The following is an 18,626-nucleotide window of genomic DNA, read 5'->3' as shown; positions in this document are numbered from 1 at the left end:
GTTGGGCCAACTATGAAGCCCTGAGGTACTCCCTCCGTGACCCTAATCAACCTCTTCCCCTTTCGTAGACCTGTACTCGGTTCTAAAAGTAACTTTTCATAACCTTGCACAGATAGTCCGGAACCCGCATTCTGTGCAGCGGTACAACAATCGCCCCTAACTGGCACTGTCGAAAGCGTTCTTACCACGGTGCAGTAGCGATTACCACTTCTCTTTTGCTTCGCGCTCGCGATAACTGTGCAGGTGTCGCCCACCGTCGATGTTCCTTTCCGAAATCCGATCTGCCCTTGCTATAGCCCGTTCTCACTTTCAGCGTAGTTCGTCAGCGTGTTGAAGACGACCTTTTCCAGAAGTTTACCAAGAGTACCCAGCAGGTATATAGGCCAGTACAATGCTGGATCTCCTGGTGGCTTCCCTGATTTTAGCAGCAACGCCAGCTTCTGGATCTTCAATCTGTCCGGGAAGTTGCCATTGTCCAGGCATTTCTTTGGGGCTAGTCTAAACATGTCCGGAAACGCCACGATCGCGGTCTTCAGTGCCTCGTTAGAAATACTATTCGGACCGGAAGGATTCTTCGCTTTTGCCACAATAAGGAGCTCGTCGTTAGAGACTAGATTTCAACCGTCTGCATCAACGTACAGTGTAGGCGGTTATGCGGTCGGACCGTGTGATAATCTTCATTTTGTCAGCGCACATAGGACCCCTGATCCTGACCAACAGGACACGGTAATCATTGTCTCAGGGGTTAACGTCTACCTTTCTGCACAGCCCTTGTAGCATGTAGATCTTGCTTTCTGAACACGTCTTTAGGCAGGCAGCCCGAATTATGCTGAGCCTTTCGTTACACCAATACACCGAACGCCAACAGTTACTCGGTTCCAATTTCCTCGGTACTGTTACATCACGTGCCCAGGCTACTATTTCCGACAGCTCATCGGTACTCCAGATGCAGTTCCAGATCAGCGTTAATCAGGAATGTTACAGCTGAGGCCTGCCAAGGTTTTACCGGGAAGGAGGAAGTCGCACCCACCGTTGACCCACTCGCAGTTTCAATGTATGAAAGGATGGTGTAAGGGGAAGGGGAAAAGAGGATGGAGAGGTTTGTGGAGGATCCAACCGCATACTATACTCTTCATTTGAAACTTGGTTTATGAAAATCGGTTCAGTCATCACCGAAGAACCGATGTTACTTTAATTCTGGAATACGTCCAGCTCCCAAGAGCTCCGGAACTGTCTATAGTGAACAATATATTCAAAGAACCTTTAGTTGGTCATCAGTAATGTAGACTTGCAAAGATAAGTAAATTCCCGATCAGAATGAAATAACAAGATTATAACAGAATGCAATTTTCGTAACATAATGTGTTATAAATTTGGTCTCGTTAGTAGTTACAATAACAGATAATTATAACAAGTAACAACGTGATATATAGTTTTGAAACATTCTTATTATGTGTTTCTGATCGAGTTGATGTCCATTTCAATGGATTTTTAACCTTTGAAGTATTACGATTGAACCAGTTTATATGGGAATTTCCTATGTGGCCGCAGTAACCAACCTGCAACTCCGGAACCAAATATCAGATATGAATGAAACTCAACAGCAGTCCCTTGGAGTATTGTATCTTTCATTTGAAATCAAGTTTGTAAATATCGGTCAATAATTTGTTCTGAAAAGGGTCTGCCATTAATTCAGAAACATGGAAGTGCCCCGGGGCCTCTAGAACCGTCATAGGTGGCTAATGTGGCCAAAGCTACTTTGAATGATCATTAGTGATTTAGACCCGCAAATCCAAGTAAATTTAGACCATTTCTAATTCTTTTTGTAACGAATAAGTTGTTAACGGGTCTTTCTGATCCGGATTTCGAACTCCGTTTTAAGACATATTTTCAACCAAATCTATATGAACTTGTACCCAAAATGTTCGGTTGGCCAGTGGAAAGCGGAAGCGAATGGGGTCATGTTTAATACAGATACTGGTTTATAACCAGAATATTAATAATAACCAGAATATTAATAATAAACACAACAAAACAAAATTAAGAATGTGTATATCAAATTTATACATGATACGACCGACCTTGGATGTTCCGGATTGCGATTCCTTGGCAGGCCTCAGCTGTAACAATTCGCTAGAACTACCAGAGAACAGTCGTCGATACTGAAAAACTACTGCTGTATTTTCTCTGTAACCGACTTGGTTCTCAGAACTTCCCAGCAAACTGGCCAGGGACCAGGATTATGGAACTCTAGCCACATCAAAACTTTAGTACTCTTCAAACATTCCTTGGGATTCCACAGAATGTAAAGAAATACCCTATTCTAGTGAAAGCTATGACATATTATGGTTCGACAATAAAACGGAAGCCCCCTGTCTTCTCTCTTATCTCTTCCAATTTCTATTTCAACCAGATTCAGCTTTGTTCGTTATCCGAAGAGAACCAAATGATACCATACCTTAAGCCAAACTCACTGAAACTGGGGATGAATGAGTTAGGAGGGTTTGAAAGGAAACACCCGTGAAGATCTTTTAACAGATCATCCTTCAGCGCAATCGAAAAGTGATCTTTCTCCAACCTTGCTTGCATTCGATAAGTATTGAGACTCGAAGACTCTATACAATCCCCGGCTACATACGGGGAACGTGCCATTTAAGCCAATATATTCTGATTCCTATACAATGAGTCGAAGCATTGTTGAAGAGAGCACCTTTGCGGTTGTGCTTCTTTTCTTTGATTTTGATCAATTATTCCCATTTCTGAATTATCACACAGTAGAACCGCAAGAGATTGCTACATCTAGGCGTTTAAATGGTTAAAGACGCTATACTTATGATCAGATAACGACGGTTCAAGCTCGTTGGGTACGAGCCAGTTTGCCAACTCGTGCGTAATACAGTCAAAGCAGAGAGTTCTTCTCTGCCAGATCGTGCAAATGTTGGGTGATTTCCAGTATTAAGTATATGCAAGTTTGCTTAAATAGTCCATCAAATCGGTGCCTTCCAAATTGATATCTGAGCTGACCTAAATCATGTGGTGGGTATTATGAGTTTCCTTCATAGAAATACTTGATTAATTTGGGTTACTCGAATCATGGTCGATTAGTACACTGCATATTTAATCACCCGCACTTATTGTACAGCTACTAGAAGATACCAAACACGTTGGCTTATAATCGCCCATAGCAAACCCCGAAGTGGGCATTAGTAAAAAGACCATCATTTGCATCTCACGATTTGCGAAGAAACAAACATCCACTGTGTAAGAGATTCGCTTAACACAGCAAGGACAAAGTCCATAACACTCCGTGCGCGACTGGCATATCTTAATAATGCCAGCCATTTAGTCCTCGGCATGAAGAAACACTTCGACTCGAGGACTCCTGTTTTTAGTCGCCTCTTACGACATGGGATCTGGAACCCAGTGGATTAATTCTTAGCTGAGATACTTCAACCCGCCGGATACCACATGGCCATAGGGTTTGAAATTTTTCCAAAGAGATTTTTCTAACCTGAAAAGAGGCGAATGACCATAAAAAAATCCTCTATAATCAAAAAACAAAAAGATGACGGTTCTGCATACATCTATGTATGCCAAACAAGACCTCATTTGGCAGCGATTCCCACTGGCTAACCAGGTCAAAAACGGTAATATTTACCAAAAACTGGAAAATGAAACTCTAACAAACAATTCGGGTACAAGTTCATATATATTTGGTTGAAAATGTGTCCTTAAACTGAGTTCGAAATCCGGATCAATACGACCCGCTAACACTTTATTCGTAACTATTTGTGTACAGCCTTTCAGGACAAAAATGTCCGAACATTTTGATAGAGTTGAAAATCGTTGCTCTCCATGAAAGAGGAAAAATTAAGAAATCCCAAACTTGTAGGCGCAAAACTTAATATGTTAACGCATTTTGAAAGATTATTTTAATTCATAATAATCCTAATACCTAAAGAAGTTTAATATGTTTTACACCATTTGGACATCATGGTGGTACTAGTTTATATGAGAATTTGCCGTGGTACAGCACTCTTCAACTCGTAACTTCGGAACCGGAAATCCGATCGACAAAAAATTCAATAGCAGCTTATGGGAGCGTTAAACCGTTCATTTGAAATTGAACAATTTGGTTCAGCCATCTCTGAGAAAAATGAGAGTTTAGAAAATACATACACACACATGGTATGCCTAGAAAAACTCTAGAAAGAGAACTGCGGATAGAAAAACAGCGATTTTGGCAACGCATGCCACGGCATTGTACGACAACACGTCAAATGCTACAAGGATAGGCAGTGTTCCATTGGATTCGTTTTTTGACAGCTAAAACCGAATCCAACCACTCCAGTTCTCTTTCTAAAGTCTGCCCACCGCTCCAATCCAATGAGCTCTAATGCTTGGTCGAATGCGATACGTAATGCCACAATTTAGTCGAATCGTCTTCAAAAAGTTTCGAATCGAGATGCAAATGCCACCCCAGGTTTGCTAATGTACGTACTGCACTGCAACAAGCATGCTTTGATTTGGCTAGTTTTAAATCAATATTTCCAGCAAGTGCAGTAAAATTTCATTTCATTCAATCGAAACTGAATGAACGCAGTTAATCAGTCGTCCACGATAGCATTCATATTCATTTAACGCATCAGATGCTGTTGATCTGAAGCTCGGTTCATGGCTCTTCACTCACCGTCGCTTTCAAATGAGTCGCAATTCATAGTCAACCTCCTTCGTTTGATCCTCTCAAATGAATAGATCCGCTTTCAATTTACCCAGTGAGCACCAGTCAAATGAGATCCGGGTAAGCCTAAGACAAGAAGAGACAACTGGCTTCGTGTTCTTGCCAGATGACAGATGAGTATATGCAATGCAGCTAGCGAGGTTGGCAGTGCAGCCAATTTCTTTGTCATATTTAGATATGTTGCTATAATACACATAATAATGACCGTTTTATTAACACACATTGCACCAAAATTTATCTGGTACCAATCAATCCAACATTTCTACCACATACTTCTAGCATGTTTCTAGCAAATTTGGCCAGCTTATTCATCAGAATCAAATTTGCAACAAAAATATAATAGAGATGAACGTACTACCAAATACATTTTTCATTGCAACCAGTTCCAACAAGCTGTTATTACTAGATTCATTATTTTTTGCCTGAAATCTGCGAATTTAAGAAATTTTGAAAAATAAATATGACAGCCGCAGTATGCTATCATTATTGTACGAAGCTGTCAAATTCATTGCTAAAATCAAATATATAGGGGAGCCCGGGGCTAGTTGGCGGTTGAGGTAAGTTGGCGGAATTCTTTTTTCTCTGTTTCTATTAGACATATAGCACTGCCTCTTCTTGTGTACCTCAAGTTATGCGAAACCCGTTATCCAATGTGTTTTTGTTGCAAAACGATTTGTTTGGTGGAAGTTGTAGGTGATATTGTGTGTGCATACCAAGTAAATTTTCTAAATTTTAAATACTTTGCGTTATTTAGGGTGATTTTCAATCTATTTCCTAAATGATTATATTTTTCGATAGCGCGTGAAAAGAGCTTTCAGTATCCGTATAGATATTACATCTATCCAAAAACAAAGGTTATTTTTTAAATAGTTTCTAATAAAATATGCGATTGGGGCAAGTTGGCGGTACTATTTACAGTGCAAAAAAGTCATCAAAAATTTTTATTTCTGGAATTCACTCCAAAGTAAGAAAATCTTTTTCTTGTGTATTTCGCCAATATAGAAGACATTTATTCCGGCCAATTGCATGAAGAATTTCGAAAATTTTCTTTTGAATATGGAGTATGCGTCAAAGTCAAAATGCCGGGGTATTGATACTGAAATATAATAGCAAATATCGGTTAATATACAGTTTTTTCCGAAAAGACATTCAGCTCGTTCCAAAAGGATACATCAAACACTTTAAAAAAAATCAGAGATGTTGCCAACAGTCTGCTCTTTCATGCCGCGTGTTCTATTTTGCAAGATCTACCTACATCAAAGCAGTAAAAATCGAAAACTGAAAACACGGCCAACTAGCCCCGGTCTCCCCTAATTCAGGAATTTTCTTTGCACCTCCACCAATATTTTCCTGTTCCGATGACATGGTAAAGGGGTAAACACTTCCACACTGGTTCTATAGGACCACATTACGAGCACAGCCTACAGACACGAGAATAGTCGATGTTCTCTATCAGAAAGAATTCGAAAAGATTTTGCTCGACATGAATGCTATGAACAGGTTATATCGATTGTGGGTTTATTGATTTGAAGTAATCAAAAGTCGCCATATTGGATTGATTGCAAAATGTCCTCAATCATCAGTTTCCATCATCTACTGACCAGCCTTGCAAAAGAGATAAAGATATATATTGATAAGGGTTTTCGCTTTAGTGGTTACCGGAAACCGCCATCTTTGTTTTCATGATGGCCTAAATTCATAAATTCCGGTGTTTTATGACTACTTTAAATGATACCCATATTGATAGTTGTTTTCACTGTTTCTTGGTAACCAAAGGCCGTCATCTTGGATTTCAAAATAGCCTCACCTACTTTTAAATGGTATTCATGTTGCCCTCATTTCTGATTTTAAAATGACTTTAACCATCGAGCTTGAGCTTGACCTTGTGCGCCCACCCCTGGCTGCCACTTCGCTATCGATCTGCACTAGCTGAAGTTGCACAAGGAATCAGAAGGTAATTATGCTTGGGATTAGGGAAACATTTTTCAATGTGCAACTCCTGGTAATCCTAAAGTGTTTATTGATCAAAACCGGCATCGGCCAGGCCCGAGCGTAGATCGCAGAAGGAATGTTGGATTGATTAGTTCCAGATACATTTTGGAGAAATGATAGTTAATAAAATTGTCATTATTATGTGTATTATAGCAACATATCTAAATATGACAATGAAATTGGCTGAACTGCCAACCTCGCTAGCTGCATACAGTCATCTCTCAACAATTATTCAGCAGGGTACAAGAAAGGTAAGAAAACTAAAAATACAGAGACAACTCCAAGATGAGGAGAAAGAAAGGTTCGGAACATTTGTCATTTTTGAGTGTGTTTGATTTATGCTTGTTAAATTAAGCATGACACACCGGGTCCCTGGACGAGCATCCCGATTCTTTGGCGCACGATGAAAAGAGAGAAAAGGCCGGGTTTTACCTTTTTATCTCGAAACTACTGATAAAAAATAATTATTACCAAACCAAAACAAAACTTATATTAACAGAAAAGCTCACTATGTCATTTGATTATTTATTTTTCATGTCCTCCTGATTTATCAGCTTCATCGAAAAAAATTACAACCTCACTCATACAATGAAAAAATGTTCCTACCTATATCCGTCTTGAGTTGTCTCGTCTTATCATAGTCTTTACCCTATATGTATTTATTATCTTGGTTGGAGTTATTTTCATGTCAGCAGGGATGCCATTATGCCAGATTTATCTGGCATAGCCAGAGTTTTGCGCAGCTTCCAGACAAAAAGACAAACCTCTCCTTCTGCCAGATTTTTAAATTATAGCAGTGTTTGCACACACATTTTGGAAATTTGGGGCATATTTTCCACAATTTAACAAAAATTGATTGAACAATTTCGATGAATTTGAGGTCGCTGTTAAGTGACAGATTTTTCCAGACATTTTTAGTTGATCTGCCAGATATTCTTTGAAAAATACTGGCAACACTGCATGTCAGTGAGTGTTCATTCATATTCATTTGTTGGTGGTTCATTGGAATGGTTCACTTCCATTAGCTGAGACCGTGCTAATGTGAGGTAGGTTTTCAATAGAAACTAAACAGGCAAAAACGTCAAATGACCAGAGCCTGTTATACAATTGACAGTGAACTCTGAGACTCAAACGAAGACGGCAGCAGAACTCAACTGATAAAGTGGTGGTATGCTTACAGTGAAAGACTCGCAGTTTCAATTGAAACGAATATTTTCGTTTGAAATTGATATTTTACCGCACTGTTTCCAGCCAGTGAAGAATTTTAACATTAAAAATATTTCACGATTACTAAAATGTCATTTCATGACCAGCAATAAGTCATATTCATGGAAATATAGTGACAAATGGGATGCTGGTAGTATAGTAAGAGTTAGACCATAGAACATGTTTCAAATATTTTTCGCATTTTTCTCGACTGGATGATTTGGAACATAGGACAGATATGATTGCAACGCGGCCGTGAAAACCTATTGAATAAAGTCAAAAAATCTATCTATTTGAAAAATTAATTTCTTCTGCTGCTTTAAAATATTTAATTTCTACCACTTGAATCTTTTAATTTTGAACAATTATCCTATTTGAAACACATGTGCATAATTTTATACTAATTGGATATTTTGGAATGAAATTTCTCGTTCCTGTTCCTGTTGTGAGTGAGCCACCAAACTAGGTATATAATTGGCGTAAAAACAATCCGTTGAACTATACGCCAATGGGGAGGTTGGTCAAACCAGTAATTTTATCACAAAATTCACTCACTGGACCGTCCAGTTCGGGCTATCTATTTGTAGCCATGTAATCGACTCATCTGTACCACATTTTTCATACTACCTTCGCTTTTTTTCCAACTTTCAGAACATTTCCATCCTAGTTGTGCTGCTCTATTCGTGGCGAATCAGCGTCAACGTGAAAAAGTACAGCGATTTGGAGGACGTCTACTACGGTTAGTATATAGATGTAATCTCTCGCCGAGAGTTTTTTTTTATTGTCTGTCGGTAGAAAAAGTCATTCGCGGGTTCACTATAACTACTGTCTTGTTCGTCGTTTTTCTTTTTCTTTTTTTCAATTTTTCAACAAACTCGTTGTGCGCGCCCGTGGATGAAAAATCTCCCTGAACCCCAGGTGTTCAGATTGCATACTTTGCCATCATCGGAACCCAGTGCTCGATGATACTGCTCAGCGTGGTGCTGCTGTTCGGCATTTACAAGGTATGTATGGACGGGGGCACTATAATGCTAGGATGAGCATGAATTATGAATGCTATATAACGGATTTACTGTCGCGTGCACAAATTTCAACCTACCACCCTACCAACCACATTTCAATTATAACCCGCAGGGAGGCGGGCATTCATTTGCAAGTTAGTTAACTCTCGCTCGAAACAAAAGTATCAGCTGAAAAATATTCAACAATCGGACCGGGAAAGTTTTGACAACTTTATCAGCGTTGTTTTGTTTTCATTTTTCGGGGTTCGTTCCGGGTCACGTTGCTAACTTTAATTAAATTATTTAAGCCGAGCGATTTGGCTAGCTTTCAGAGTCGTGCGAAGAAAATGTGTTTGAAATCTTTTAATTTTCAATTAAAGATAATGGCGTATATACTTCATTTCTTCCCGTTTTCCCTTTCATGGTACTGGTCTGGTATACCTGAAGGAGAACATTGGTCTAGTCGTCCCGTGGATAATCGGATTCATTACCTTCATGGCGCTGGAAGCTGTGGCGATGGTGTACTCTAATGTTCTGCGGGATCACGTAAACCGGGTAAGTGGGTAGTAGGGTAAGTGATGTAAGGGAATTGTAAATTACTGTAGGTGGTTTAGCGATGTTGCTGGGGAGAAGCAAAAAAGTGCGGTTCAGCAGTGTGTATTTGACTAGGATAGGGAGATAAAAAATAATGTCGGTAAATTTGCGAATTTAGCGGTGTACCAGGAAAGAGCTCTTCAAATAGAAAAGGATCATTTTTATGACGAGGATGATATAGGTAGCAATAGCATAATTTCAATTGCGAACGGAATGATAATATATCACAAGTGGATCATATCATAAATAAGCAGTTTCACGCAAAAATACCGCTAAAAACCATTTTTGATGTAAAAAATCATAATTGGCATTTAAATCAACAATCAAAACCTGAAGGATAATCAAAGTCGTATAACCACCATTTTTTTTAAATTCGTTTTTTCTGTAGCCCTAAGCTGATGTCGTCATTTTGGCGAGAGTTCAAAATTTGCAATAGTTTTATTGTGAGAATTTTTGAATCCAAACGTCACAACATCCATTACTTTTTTTAATCGTAATCTGATGGAACATTTTCTATGTATTGCGCATATTGCCACCAGTTCTCGGAAACCGCTGAATACAGCCCGTAGAGATACGAGAAGGTCCGAACCTTTCAACAGCAAACTTTTAAGGGAAATACCATCGACAAAAGCAGCTGCGTCGCAAAATATCCGATTGCTTTCTGTTTTTTTTGTAGGATTGGCAGTTACTCCCAGCGTAATACACCGGAATATATCAACTCCTCTAATGTAGGATAGGATCATTTTCTCGAACAACTTCCGGATACAGGACAATCGATCAATACAAGCTGTTGTCGGAGGCTGTTGTTTTGGTTTTTGGATGGTGATTACTTTCACTTGTTAAATAAAATCAACAAGCGTCTCTTGGCAGAGTCTGGCAGATCCTTCAATAAGCTGCATTTGATTCTGTCTGGCCCTGGGACTTTATTGTTACATGACGAAAGAGCAAGTGAAGACTCCACCATCGAAAAAGGTGCTTTATTCGCGCTATTGTGAGAGGATGTGGCGCGGTGGATTTTCTGTTCCGGGGAATCCGAACAAACATTCTTGGCGAAATTGAATATCCACTACAGTCCCTCGATGGCGGAGTGGTTACGGCACCCAACTAGAGACCGGGAAATCGCATGTTCGATTCCTGGTTGAGGACACGTCTTTTTTCAGTGTGGCCGATAAAAGGTGAATTTTCACCGTATCTTCATTCTCACCATTTCAGTTATTCTTTTTCTGTCTATTTTCCATTGGACACTTTCCTAAAAACCTCAAAAAAAGTGAAAACTTATGTCAAATCGTGGAATATACACACCAAAATGATGAAATTTGGTGAAATTTAAACGACATGTAAATCAATACGAATGTAAACATACAACGATTGAATCAAAAATTTGATTGAAAATTACGTTGAGATCCATTGGAGCATCAAACAGTAAACAATTTTACACTTTCATTCGTGTAATATTACATGTCATTAATTTTACAGCAGTATTCGAGTAAAAATACATTGAAGTGCATTGGTTTTCCGTTTAAAGAAACTGTAATTTTCAATCCACGTGTAAAATTATAATAAAATTCGTTGAAGAAAGCACGACAAGTCGTGTGTATTTGTGGTGGAACTTAATTTTACATTTATATTCATGCTCCAAAAAAAAAATTTTTTTTCTGTGTATATAAATTCCATCAACGCACAGAGTAGTATTCGAATCAAAAAGCTGGCCAAAAGTATTAAAACAACTTGAATGGAATGAATGGAAACCAGTAAAATAAGATGCGCCAAGTAGGTTCCGTACGGAATTATTTTAAAATTAAGTTTGGATGCATCTTAAAGTACGGTTGTAACTTTTTAAACAGTGCCCGCAAGTTTCGAAAGTGTCATTCCGAGAAAAAGGGACCGTTTCGCTGCGTGTGATTTGAGTCTCGCCTGTTCCGCTTAAAGCGCTATATCTTTAACAATATTGGGAATACAACGTTCAAATTTTGTGCTGATGTCTTCTAAATAGACTAACAGATTAAATAATCTGGAAAGCAGTCGAATATAAAATTGCTTAAATCAATTGTACGAAACAGAATGATACATAGTTTTGTATATGCTAATTAAACACAATAGGACAAAAAGTGGCAGCAATTTTTCTCTTAATACACTTACTGGGACATCATCAAATGATATTAAAATTTGAGGTGAGGAATAGTGAGAACATAAATAAATATCATTTTATAATACTAAAACTTTTTTATGAGAATTTATCGTTCTAATTTTTTTCTAAGACTGACAGCTCATACAGGTTGTAAATGAAACAAATTATTCAAATAAGGCTGCCAAATTGCTTAGTAGCTATTCAGGAAGCCAGAAATGTTGGATTAGAAGCGAATGCACGAGTTTTGAATTTTCACTTTTGACCAGCTTTTTGGATCAAATACTCCTCTGTGCAACGGTTGGATTTGTCGTTACTATTTGCCTATGGGCTTTGAGGGCGGACTTCAATATGCTACTCCATAGTTCTCATCATCATCGAAATCTGACGGTGTCTGAGCTAGCTGATAGGACGCAAACAGTGATAATGATATATCTAGCCTGAACGTAGCCACTGGAGCTAAAAATAAATAATGAAAGAGATTTGGACGAGACATTAGGGGTCGATAGGTTCGTTAGTAAGTGTTAGTACTGTAGCGGTGATCACGATACTAATGGGGAATTTGTTGTGTTACCACTGTTCATCGATGGCGGAGTGGTTAACGCACCCAACTGGAGACTAGGAGATCACGTTTAAAAAGTCGCTTCGTGCTTCGGAGAAATTCTTGCTTTTATGATTGCGCATCTTAAGAAATACATCCTTCAGTGATTAATTCACTTATAAGTGATATACCAAATTTATTTTCTGAACTAATTAAGATAGCGAATTTATGTCTTCATCAAAGTTGTAGCAAATGGCACTGCCAAAGAATTTGCTGAAGACATGATATATCTAACTTTAATAGTTTTCAATTTATGAAGCATTTTATATGGAAGACCACTTTTTCGTGATAAATTTTTAGCCATTCTTCTATATTTTTGGAATCTTCCACAAAGTTGTTTGCGGTATTGACATATTTTTGCGGAATAAAGTTACTTCCTATTTGTTGAATTTAAAAAGATATTCGAAATTTTGCGATATTTTTAGGGTAGCTTCTATCTTAATGATATCATTTCACTCAGTTTCCGATTAGTCGCTTTTCTTATTGTATTTATGTTAAGTTTTTAATGTTCGTAATTTTTTCTATTAATCTAGTTACATCCGACTATACGACGTGAACTGATTCATGATTTATTACATATTAATCCTGATTTGGTTTGCGTGGTTTTGAATTAGATCACAGAACTTTCTTGATGTTTTCTTATGATCCATTTTACATAACTCGGAATATTACGCATCAATCCAATCGTTCGTGAACGATTTATTTTACGAAATTATGACGCTTTTTTTGGAGTGGAATGATTCTAACATATCGCATCGCACATAAGGTAAGCCTCTGGTCTCATAAATTTTTCGTCTTGTGGTCGACCCTTCCGTAGGAAGGATTTCAGTCAGCCCTACATATTAGAGGTCGTACATATATCACGTGAACAGTTTGTTGGAGGGTAGAGGATACGTAAAAGTCTACGCTTGTCCACGGACAAATTTGCACCATCGTCGGCATAAGCGCTTGCCATTTTCTTTCTTTTTTTTTCTCAAAATTGTGCATACAGTTCAGTAACTCACACAATTTTGCTCTCGGAAACATTTGATGTAATCTTCTGTAATTTCGTCAATTCCCATTATATTTTGGATTTCATAGGTTACACAATCCAATTAATGAACTGATATAATGCTTCCATTTTGCGTTATTATGATTAATGCAAACATGTCTTTCTGGAACAATTCAAAACAAAAATTACCGATTTAGTTCAAAAATGCATTATTTTAACAAAAGCCAAAAAAAACTAAATTGGCTAATAACTAAATAATTTTGGCTAGGAATGGTAGCGCCAAGACTTTTTTTAATTACATAGCTGTCAATATTATGATATACGCCGCTGCACTGCCGCTTATAAGTACTAACGCCGCCGCCATTCGAAAATTACGTTCACTCCGCCACCTATCAAACATACATCGGCGCACATATCTACCCGAGTGTTACGTTCAAAACAAAATGCCTTCGCAGTGGTATAAAAGAAAACATTCAAACGCACTGCGACAAGCATCTTCATCTCCTTATGGTAGATTACATAAAACCAGAGTTACCAATATTCAAATTCATTGAATGAAAATTGATAATATTCAGCCGTATTCATTTTCAATATTCAGTGACACAGCTGAAAACGTCAAACGAACAAACCGCCAATTCATCCATGCAGATTTTCATTCATTTCCGATTATTACACGAAGCGAACGTGCAGCAACGAATCAAACGCATCAAAGTAGGCCCTGGCACAATTTGTATTTGATTATTTGGGTTTTAACCATTAGGTCATTCGCCCTCGTGTCACAATGTTATCGATGATAATTGTTATTTTATAAGCTTTGCCGGCATTTGAAAACATTTGCTTAATTAGATTCTTTACTAGCACAGTTAACCTCACTTTTCTTGACAGCTCGCTTGTACTGTTTACATGGACTTAGAAAAATTTTGGACGACTAGATTCGCTCGAAGAAAATCGTAAAGAATTTTTCTAAGTCCATCTAAACAGTACAATGTGTTCTATGTAATTTACCATGAAAAGATGATGATACTTGTGCGTAGTGCGCTTGAATATTTCATTTTATACCACTGCGAGGCTTTTTGTTTTGAACATAAGACTTGGGGAGATTCAGTTCGACAAACAGTTCAGCCATTGCTCTTTTTGCTTCTTAACGGATTATTTAAGGTGGAAGTTACTTTGAAAATATCGCAAATTTTGGAATATCTTTGTAAATCCAACAGATAGAAAGTTACTTTGTTCCGCAAACATATGTGTTTTGATACCGCAAACAACTTTGTGGAAGATTCTAAGAACATAGAAGGATAGCTAAAAAAGTTATCAAAAAAAATTAATTTTGAGGTTTTTCATATAAAACGTTACATAACTTGAAAGCTTGAAAACTTCAGAAAACTATCATGTCTTTAACAATATCTTTTGCAGCAATATGTACTAGATTTTTGCTGAAGACACAAGGTATATCACTTATAGGTGAATTAATCACTAGACGATATATTTCTATAGATGCGCAATAATAAATGCAAGAACTTCTCCGAACAAACTATACTTTTAAAATTAACGGTTTAGAAGCTATTCATTTTGAGCAGGAAAACGATGTTTTAAAACACAATGCGCTGGTTTCTTTCTCTGGTTGAGATATGGGAATATTTGGTATTTTTGATGTCCTAGGAAGTGCTTGAAACTCCTTTCCTGAGCTGAGGTTTCTAAGCTTGCTTGTTTTTGCACCAGTACTTCCTCAAGCAGTTATTTTTAGAGGACCTTGAAGAGATACCCTCTGGCCTTTACAACAAAGCTTAGGAGAAGAAATGTTCCTCCTTTTTCTATTGCTTCTAGGCACAGCAGAAGATGTTCCCTCCTGGGGTTCATCACAGTCGCCTTCGTCATTAGACAAGTTGGTATAGATATTTGTAGAAACCGGTGGCGTAACTATCTTTAGCATTTCAGCAAGAGATCGCTTTGAGCGTCCCTAAAGGGAACGCTTCAGTTTGTTCGCGCGCTGTACGCGTACGCGGGACATGTCGGGAGATCATATGGGTTTCCCCCACAGTAGAGACACTTTTCAACAATCCTTCCCCAGGAATCATCCACATGGTTCCCACAACGAACCTTATTGCTACAATGGAAGACTGTGTGTCCCAGTTGCTTGCAATTGATATAGTTCATGTCCCATGGTACAAAAAGGTGAACAGTTAGATGAACCTTATCAAAGAGGAGGTATTTGGTTCGAACAGACCCTGCGAAGGTCACCTCGCCAGTTGACATATGTTCTCTTCCCGTCAGCTGCGACTGATGTTGAATGCAAACGTTTGAATTCCAGTATTTTCCCCTGGTTGAAGCATGGCGTCTTTAAAACATACTCTGTTGCGTTTCGGCTTCGCCTCATCAGAAACCGACACTAACTTATTGTCGGAATAGATTAGCGCCGGCTTGACGCAAATCCCTTAAAACTAGCATAGTTTTTAAAACAACCAACCACGTGTTCTAGCAAATCTTCGCAATTCTAACTTGAATCGAAGACGACCCCACAGATTTCAACCCGATTAGCTGGTACACATACTCTATACGTAAAGGGCCCATACTCAGCAATATCATTTGTCTTTCTAAGACTACTAAGCACCTCCTGAAGCTTATCAGGGCGAATTTTTTATATTTCTATCGCGGCAGAATATCGTTCCGTCAGAACTCTAGAAATATGCAATAAATTTAAAAACATTTCTTCTTTGACCCGGCAGAAAATCATGCAAGGCCCGGCGAGGTGCCTGGATATATCTTCAGCCGAGCTATATAGCATGTTGTTTCCTTGTGACTTTTATTTTCTGTCGCGGACAGGGACTTTCCTTTCTAAGAGTCGGTTAAAAAACCGGAAAAAATATATCCGATTCTTACAAACAGGTTTTGTTAGCCAACTTTTAATCTTGAGCATCAAGATATACGGATGCTCCTACGAGCGTATTATTTATTTTTAAACGATTTTTATACTGGAGGTTCATCCTTGCCGAGTTGTACGGGTGAGAACTTTTTAAGCGATGCTTATGCTGAAGAATTTCTGTCCGATTTTTATGCTTAAAGTTTATTTCCGATTTTTATATTTTAATATGTTTGAAACGGGTTTTACGAAGCATGTTCTATCCGCGTGATTTTTATTTTCGGTCGCTTATATAAAAGTCAATGTTTGTATGTATATGATTTATGGACTAACAAACGACTTAACCGATTGCCGTCAAAATTTATACATAGTAGGTATTTGTTATGGCAGTGGTGGATCCAGAGGGAGGGTCTTGGGGGTCTGGACCCCTCCGAAATTTTTTAACTTGTTGAAAAAATTTAAAATAGTTTCTATTTTAATTCGTTCTAAACTCAAAATCATCCCAAACCAGATTCGACCAGTAAAACTGATTTTTAATTAAATGAGTATATTACATATTACGTATCGTACAATGAAATTTTAAAGATCGAAATTTCGGACCCCCTCCGAATTTTTTTCCTGGATTCGCCCCTGTCTTATGGAGCGGGTATGTGTGCTGTTGGTTGGGGATTATCTGCTCGCCAGATGGCGCTTCGGATCAAATTGTGTTTTCCTCCTATTTCGTTGAAAGTCGCAGCGACGCGCGATGGGTATTAGCTAGTGGTTTATAAAAATAATGAAATAGGTAGCAATTACTTGCAAGAAATACCACAGACTAGCAGACATAACACTATGAGGGAATTCCCTCAAAAACATCGATCCAGCAATTTTCCCAGAACACTAACTACACCTTTTATTCACAGTCCCAAACATTCATTTGCTGGTGGGTTACCCCTCAGGTTTAAGAACAATTTTTCACTAGTGGTCTATCCCCCATACGCTTGCTCATGTGGTAGTGGCGCCATAATTGCAAATGTGGCCACAGTCCCAACTACAAATATATTTAAAATGACCGTTAAAGCGGGCGAAGTATTGTTTTCGAGTGTTATGGCTGTTAGTCTGTGGAAATACCACCGAGAAACTATTTTTAATGAAAAGAATCATAATTAGCATTTAAAATCAGCGATCAAAAACTATTGTCATTAGATTACATTTTCCAAAAGTAATCAAAGATAAACTGACGGTTTAATTTAAAATCAAAATCATAGTAAAGCTCTTATTTCCATATCCCAAATTAAATTCAGCCAGCAAGTTCTAATTTTCACAATAAGTTGCTTTTCTGATCCTCTTCTCTTCTTTCTTCCTCCGTCCCCCTATTACCACACCGTAGCAATTCGACTCGTTGTGCAAAGCTGAAGTGGCCTTCTTCATATCGCGAGCATTCATCAACGTAAGTAACCCACGCGCGGAAGGGGGAAGAAAGGAAGGACCTTTTTCCCCCAGCCCGACCGCTCGTTACTGATTTTTATGCGGCTGTTCGATATAATTAAAACAACATCAATTCTCCAACCTCCAACCCATCTAGGCACTGGCAATGTGGGCCGTTACCCGTTTCTACAATCTGCTGCGGGCGGGTGTAACCTGGAAGGGACCGGAGGTGATCGAACTATGACACAACTCGAACGACACGGAGAAAACGCTGGCGTCTCTCCGTGACGAAACCCACCTCATTGTGCGGATCCGACCCGACCCGAGTGGTGGTGGTGGTGCGGGTGGAATCGATAGAAGTCGAAACGGAACCGGCAACGGTGCTGGCGATAACGGTGGAGACAGCGAGGAGGACGACACTGATGACAATATGATTGATGCTTCTGGTAGCGTCGGTAGTCGGGGGAGACGAGATGCAGGCGGATCAGGGTACCCGAGGCAATTTTCACGTGACTGTAACTCGGATGACAATGAAAAGAGTGCAGGAAGTGGAAGCGATGAGGACGACTCACTGCTGGTTGCGTATGATAGCAACTCGGTGGCATCCGTTTGACAATATCGAATGCTGGCACGGATCGCGGCAGAGTTCCAGGCGGACAGTTCCGTGTTGTTGTTCTTGATTATATTTAGTATTGAGGTTTATGCGCAGATTTTTATATTTTTCTAGACTACGATGAGTGTATAGGTAAGACATATTGTTACACTTTGACGGAAAACGAGTTTCCTGTACAAATTGCTTCCAACGTAAATAGGACGAGCGGATGAAAAGAGGTACGAAAATGAGGCTTTGGATGTGGTAGGTAACGAAGAAAAAAGGAACCACGTTTATTCTTAGATCTTTCCTGGCTTTGTATTTAGCGAGTCACGATGGCTATCGTCAAACAAAAAGTAAAGCTACAAGAACCGTTGTAACAGAATATACATATTACATTATATAAAAAGAGTGGTAAAATAACAAAGGGAAAATGAGAAAAAATAAATCATGAATGTGCTAACATGGGCAAATATCAACACAATCCGAAGGCACACCACATTACTTATGCCGAAATTA

General features: G+C 38.7%; 2 protein-coding genes across 11 annotated transcripts in view; both read left to right on the top strand.

Annotated features, from left to right (window-relative positions):
* The window catches only part of LOC131686690 (uncharacterized), a 68,188-nt gene extending 49,821 nt beyond the window's left edge, over positions 1–18,367 (top strand). For all 10 annotated transcript variants that reach the window (XM_058970583.1, XM_058970582.1, XM_058970577.1 and 7 more), the window contains 5 exons: positions 8,591–8,678; positions 8,858–8,943; positions 9,388–9,495; positions 17,478–17,537; positions 17,673–18,367. In XM_058970583.1, the coding sequence (XP_058826566.1) occupies positions 8,591–8,678; positions 8,858–8,943; positions 9,388–9,495; positions 17,478–17,537; positions 17,673–17,759 (429 nt within the window). In that variant the 3' untranslated portion in view covers positions 17,760–18,367. The remainder of the gene's footprint in view (positions 1–8,590; positions 8,679–8,857; positions 8,944–9,387; positions 9,496–17,477; positions 17,538–17,672) is intronic.
* On the top strand, positions 17,760–18,367 carry LOC131686809 (ATP-dependent RNA helicase laf-1-like; the record flags this gene model as incomplete). Its single annotated transcript, XM_058970803.1, has 1 exon — positions 17,760–18,367. A coding segment is annotated over one exon (369 nt), but the record flags the coding sequence as incomplete, so codon positions are not given.
* Positions 18,368–18,626: the final 259 nt, after the last annotated feature.

The sequence above is a fragment of the Topomyia yanbarensis genome, chromosome 3, assembly GCF_030247195.1.
Source record: "Topomyia yanbarensis strain Yona2022 chromosome 3, ASM3024719v1, whole genome shotgun sequence".
In the NCBI taxonomy this organism is placed as follows: Eukaryota; Metazoa; Arthropoda; class Insecta; order Diptera; family Culicidae; genus Topomyia; species Topomyia yanbarensis.
The sequence above is the reverse complement of the archived record's forward strand: the minus strand, read 5'-3'. Positions and strand labels throughout refer to the sequence as shown.